The sequence below is a fragment of the Protobothrops mucrosquamatus genome, unplaced genomic scaffold (assembly GCF_001527695.2).
Source record: "Protobothrops mucrosquamatus isolate PMUCROS unplaced genomic scaffold, P.Mucros_1.0 scaffold2091, whole genome shotgun sequence".
Taxonomy (NCBI): Eukaryota; Metazoa; Chordata; class Lepidosauria; order Squamata; family Viperidae; genus Protobothrops; species Protobothrops mucrosquamatus.
The window spans coordinates 51,853-57,852 of NW_015388193.1; the positions used below are offsets into that span (position 1 = coordinate 51,853).

The 6,000-nt window shown below is 37.9% G+C and overlaps 1 protein-coding gene across 1 annotated transcript in view; it reads right to left on the bottom strand.

Moving 5' to 3' along the window:
• Positions 1-5,766, bottom strand: part of NOL10 (nucleolar protein 10) — a 41,519-nt gene extending 35,753 nt beyond the window's left edge. The window contains exons 1-4 of the mRNA XM_015824036.1: positions 5,701-5,766; positions 3,178-3,223; positions 1,885-1,983; positions 1,196-1,273 (exon numbers count right to left, since the gene is read on the bottom strand). Coding sequence (XP_015679522.1) covers positions 1,196-1,273; positions 1,885-1,983; positions 3,178-3,223; positions 5,701-5,766 — 289 coding nt within the window. The remainder of the gene's footprint in view (positions 1-1,195; positions 1,274-1,884; positions 1,984-3,177; positions 3,224-5,700) is intronic.
• Between the last annotated feature and the right edge of the window lie 234 nt (positions 5,767-6,000).

The following is a 6,000-nucleotide window of genomic DNA, read 5'->3' on the forward strand; positions in this document are numbered from 1 at the left end:
TCTCCCATTAGGTTCAAGGGCCCAAGAGAAGCAATGGCAAGATTTATTTATGTACGACATTTGTGCACTGCCTGATTCTTTGACCCTTGAACCCCTCCAAAGTTGCTTTCATAGCTCTCCATGGGCTACCTGCTTTAGAATCAGTTAAGTGTAAGCCAAGAGGGAGTAGCTCTGCACTCATCCTGGATAAGTAACAAATGAGTGCAAGTCTGCTTATTGTTTAAATATCCTGCCCAGAACAGATCAGTATCGGTTGTTACAGAACATTGTATCTTCTAGGTGTTATATTAGAAGATAATCCTCAAAGACCCCCAAGAGATCATTCCCTCACAGAGCCCAAAGAATGAAGAGGAGGATCCATGTCCAGCAAGCTTTCTCCTTCAATGATAATTTGTTTAAAATCAGGAATATTTCAATGTACTGCCCAAACACAGTGAAATTTTAGAAAAAAAATCCAGTTTGCCACAGTCATATATTTTTAAAGAATGAATACAATTCAATTTTCTACAATATATTTTCCAAAGAACAAAAATAGCATACATTGAAACTGCTACATCTTCATTCTTGAAGACCTAGCTTTTCCCTTGGCATTGCGGCCAAGATGTTAGCTAAGCCTGGTTGGTATGAATGTTTTATTATGTGTTATGGTTAAGTTTTGAAGTCTCGATTATATTATATTATATTGTACTGTATTGCAGGGGTCCCCAACCCCAGGGCTGTGCACCAGTACCAGTCTGCAGCATGCCAGCAACCGGTCCACACAAACAAGGAAAGCCCCATCCACAGGATGCAGGCAGCACACAAAATCACGCACTCTCCGGTCCGTGGAAAAACCTCTCTCCACGTAACCAGTACCTGGTGCCCAAAAGGTTGGGGACCTCTGCTGTATTGTATTGGTCTTATTTTATTTTGCTTTATATTGGGTTTTTCATGTATTAGCTTCCCAGAGTATTATTAGGTTGAGATGATTACCTTATAAATTATACAGATAAACATAGTACAACTATTGCATTAATATGAAAAACATTCAGACCATTTAGGGTGCGGCCCCTATCTGCTCCCCAAGAAAAATACTTCACAGACCAGATGTGTACTTATTTCTAAATAAACGTGGATTGATTTACTCTTTGAGATTTTTTTCCCCTTTGTGCCTAATTTATCCATATTGTTTTCCATCATAATCAAGATTACTAACCTTCGGCATCCAAGCATCTTTCAAATTTCATGGATAACTGATAGGTATCAAAACATCGGACCCTTGGCTTGTATGTGCCTGTTAAAAAGATATATTTAACATCAAAGTGAAAAGAAAGATTCAGAGGTTGATTTCTTTAAGAGATTTTGATCTAGAAATTAATGGATGGGCGAAACAAAAATAATCTGAAATTTTGTTCTTAGTGAAATTCAACAACGAAAATGGTCCTAGTTCACACAGTATAAGTTCATGCTTCATATGCAAATGAGTTTCCATGCAGGCCAAATATGTACATATATGCACAGGTACATATGTTTATAAAAACTGCCATCCAGGGCTCCCATAGCAGCCATTTTATAACAGTGACTAAAATATGTCCTTAATACTGTTTGTGTCCTTGGGACCAACAAACCCTTTTCTAATTTCAATATTACATCAAAATTCTTTTCAATGCTGTAATATAAAAGAAAATTGAAACATTAATGCATCGGATATAATCTCTATTCACATTATCTTTCTTTAAGGCTCCCAAATACACAATGATCTACTCTCCTAACCTTTGCAAGATTTAGTGCCAGCAGACACTATATTAGATTTGTGTGTAATCTCCAGAATCCAACCCAGCATTCCTCAGTCATAATTTGACTTTGCAGGCTTATTAACTGGACCTGGTTTTTAGCCAAACTTACCTGTTGCCATTATGTACTGCCCATCTTGTGACACCTTGATCTTGGTGCTAACAGCAGGCATTTCAAAATCTTGGATAAGTTCAATTCTTCTATGAATATCTTTAAAATATGAAATAAAATTTGAAGAAAGACTGCATAGCAAACGCATCACTACTGTTGGACAATAATGGCATCAGCACGGCTTAACATTGCCCCACTTGGCCCTAGATACCTTTTGTGTACCCTATGCTTATGCAATTTGCTCTGTAAAATGTTATTGCACAAACACCCTCGCCTTTTGTTCCTTCTTTGCATTTACCACACACTGCTGCTGCACACACACCACTGCTATGAGCCTTGCATCTTTTTCCTCAAGCGTGCTTCTGACACACTAACAAAAGAAAATGTATCCTTCAAATTATCCTCAATCCCTGCTAACAACATGAATACATCTATGTGGGGGTTTTTTTAACAGTATAGTTTTCCCATCACTTTTTTCCTACAATGATTTTTCTATTTCTGTCTAGCCTAAAGCCCTTGGATTTGCTGATGATCTCTCATTAAGATATTAACCAGGCCCAATTCTGCCTAGCTTTTTCAAGAACGAACCCAGAAGCTGCCACCCGCAGTGACAATAAAATAACACTTTTTTTCTTTTGTTGATCAATTTTTCTTTGTCAGTTTCTGAGTTTTCAGTGTTCCCATTACAACACCGAATTTTTGCTGTTTATGTCTCAGGGAATTATCTTGTTTCTTCCCCCACATGAAAAATACTTTTTAGTTTTAAAAAATCTGGCTTCATGTATATACTATGCCATTTAAAACTCCTTTTGTGCTCCTTTTAATCAAACATAGCAAGTTCAGAATATTCTGTACTGACTAACACAACATGCCAACTCCCAGAACAAGACTAACTAGAATTGAAAAAAGGAAGAAGTCACAAAGGCATTAAAATTACACTTCTACCAGACATTTATGCACTAAAGGACTTCACTCACTGAGCATGAAAAAAATAACTTTCAAATCTAGATGCTGTAAAAATGTCCATGGCAACCATTCAAACAATCAGCTAAATTTCACAAGACACTATTATTTTTAAAAAATACTTTGCCGGTTTAAACACAGACAGGAAAACAGAAACATAAAGAGAAGGCAGGGAATGTTCTTCCTTCCAACATTAATAAAATGCAGAAGCTATGGTTGGAACATGTCTTCAGCTTGGTATCATGAAAAAATTTGTTGGAATCTGAAATAATATTAACATGCACGAATGAACATAAGAACTCTTTTTAGAATAAAATAAGGGCAACTCACCAACATTTTTCTTTTGCAGTGCTCTTTTTTTTCTATCAGAAAGCCACTATAAAAAAACACAAACAAAAACTCTGAAGTTTAATGATTTGTGGAAAAGACTAAAGAAAGGTTGCTCAAGAAGGCCGGTTTATATTTTAAAAAATCTTCAGCTAAACGCTCTCAGCTTACAAAGGATTAAACATTAAAAATACAATAAAATCAAATAAAACAATAATTGCAGCAGGATCCAACACAGTAACTGCGTATTCACAAGTGCTAAAAAGTCACCTGATTCTGTAACTAAGCAGACCTTTACCATCACAAGAGCATATTACAAAATTAAGAACTTGGGGAATATGTAAGCAGTTGATTAGAAATTTTCATCTCTACTGTGCAGGTGTTTTCAAGATAATTCACTGCAATCCCTATAGCTTTGTTTTTCTTTCAAGAAGCTGGAGACACTATATTTTTGCCTTATCAGCTTACAAATCTTAGATCATGCAATAAAGATCTAGTGAATTTGGTACAGTAGTACGGTCAGAAAAAAATATTCCCAACTTTCAAACAAAGGAAGTATAACATTTATAAAATAACATGTTAAATACATAAAAACAACTTTTGACAGTTTTGTATCTGCCAGCTGTGGTAGAATTTAATTTCTAGCCAGTATATCAATAAAATATTGACTCTTAAAAAGCCCAAATATTCACAAAAACAAGAGGGGGGGTGCTGCATTTTTTTCTACTTATCCTGAGAATTAGTTCAAGGAAGGCACACTCCTTTTTTATATAAGATTTTTATTGATTTTTTTCATACATTCAATAGTACTTGTTCGACAAACGTGTTGTCTGAGTTTTACATTCACAAATACAGATTTAATTCCTAATCCTTTATTCTTTCCTCTAGCCATTGATAAAATAAGTCCCAAGTTTGATAATATTGTTTCTTTTTCTTTTTTCAACCTCAAAGTCAGTCTATCCATCTCCGCACAGTCTAGTATTTTTTTAATTATTTCTTCATCTGACAGTATTTCTTCATTTTTCCAATATTGTGTGAATATAATTCTTGCCGCTGTTGTTACATGTAAAATCAAATATATGCTTTGCTTATCAGTCTTTTCTGGCATTATATCTAATAAAAAGAAAGGTACACTTCTAAATACTTGTACTTACACTTTGCAGAATTCAGTATTAGACGTACATAGGACCACACTGCGAGTGATATTACTTGCTCAGCAACCATTCAAAGTTACAATGGGCTGAACAAGGAGATTTAAGACCCCTCCTTGAAGCTGAGGCCCTTGCACCCTGCCCATGGTCATGTAATCGTGGTTTAGGTGCTTGGCAACTGGTGCATATTTACACTGGTTGTAGTGTCCAGCAGTCACATGATCACCATCTGCGGTCTTCAGTCAGATTCTAATAGTCACATGACCTTTTATTTTACAATTGTGTCACTTAGCAGGTGATGAGAGCTACTTGTACGTCTACAGATTATAGTATTAAAACCTAGATCTTGATGAATAAAAATAATCACCTTACCTAAATTTTATCAATATTCTGAATATGAATAGAAAGGATTTCTTTTGATTGTCTACAGTGATGAAAGAGTATCAAAGCCACCAATATGGCAATGCCAAGCAATATTTTGCATCTCGTTACAAATTACTCCAAGGATCATTTAATTAGGTTTCATTCTCCCAATCGAGTCAGAGGTAGAGTCATAAAAAGGAAATGATGTCTGTAGCACTTTAAAATGAACTTCTCAAGTCTAGAAAAGTGTGGAGGGCAACTCCCAGATTCCTTACCACTGGCCAGGAAACAAAGTTGTGGAATGCTGCCGTCAAGATTAATACGACGTATGTTCAGAGTAAATATTAAACGTTAATAATCTCAAAGCAGCTTATTTCTAAGTCTAAAGAAGAAGACAGCCTAACTTGTTACAAAAGCATGAGATTTTATGTACTGCTTGTTTTCATCGGAGGGTCCAACAGATTTAAAAGGCAAAAAGATTTGAAAATCAGCTGCCTTAGAGAAGCTAATAAAGGAGAATATTTGTAACTCAGGACCGAAATGAGGAGTCCTTGATGCTCTCTGGGCTTGGTTTTCTTGCAGTTGTTTCATTACCCAACTACATAACATCATCAGTGCTACGTGCATCACTAGCACTGATGATGTTACTTAGTTTGGGTAATGAAACGTCCGCAAGAAAACAACCAAGCTCATTTCAGGGAAACTTCATCCAGCCAGGTCCACAGAGGTTCTTGCAATATTCCTTTCTCGTCATCTTCTAACATTGGCCATGCGGGCTTCGAGAAGCCGGGGTGGCTCTCCCGTAACATGTTTTTCGTAAGGTCAGAAATACCCTTTCCCGGGTAGCGATCCTTTTCGACCTGTACTCATAGGGAACTTGAAGCGCAAGATCCGCCTTTGGGCATCGCGCAGAGCGGAAAGGCGCGCGCTCCATACTAAGAAGCGCAGCGCGCGGGAAGGCAGAGCGCGCGGACAGGGCAAAGGCGGGGGTTTCGCGCTTCCGCATTCTCACCTCCGGCAGGCTCCGGCCGGCGCTCAGGCTGTAGATTTTCACCTCGTTGAGGCTGGAGACCTGCATACCGCCCCTCTTCCCGGACCAGTACCGGGCTTCACTTCCGGGAGCGAGAGGGAACTCTTCCGGCCATAGAGTGGAAGGGGGAAAAAAAACACTCGAAAGGCGGCGGGTCGTGTCGTCACAGATCGTCAACCACGTGATCCTATCTGAAGCGCTTTTGCGCTTCGTCCTTTCGGGCTGGATCTTTTATTACTTTTTCTTTTTGCTCAGAAAGGAGAGGCTGGAAAGGAAGGCTTC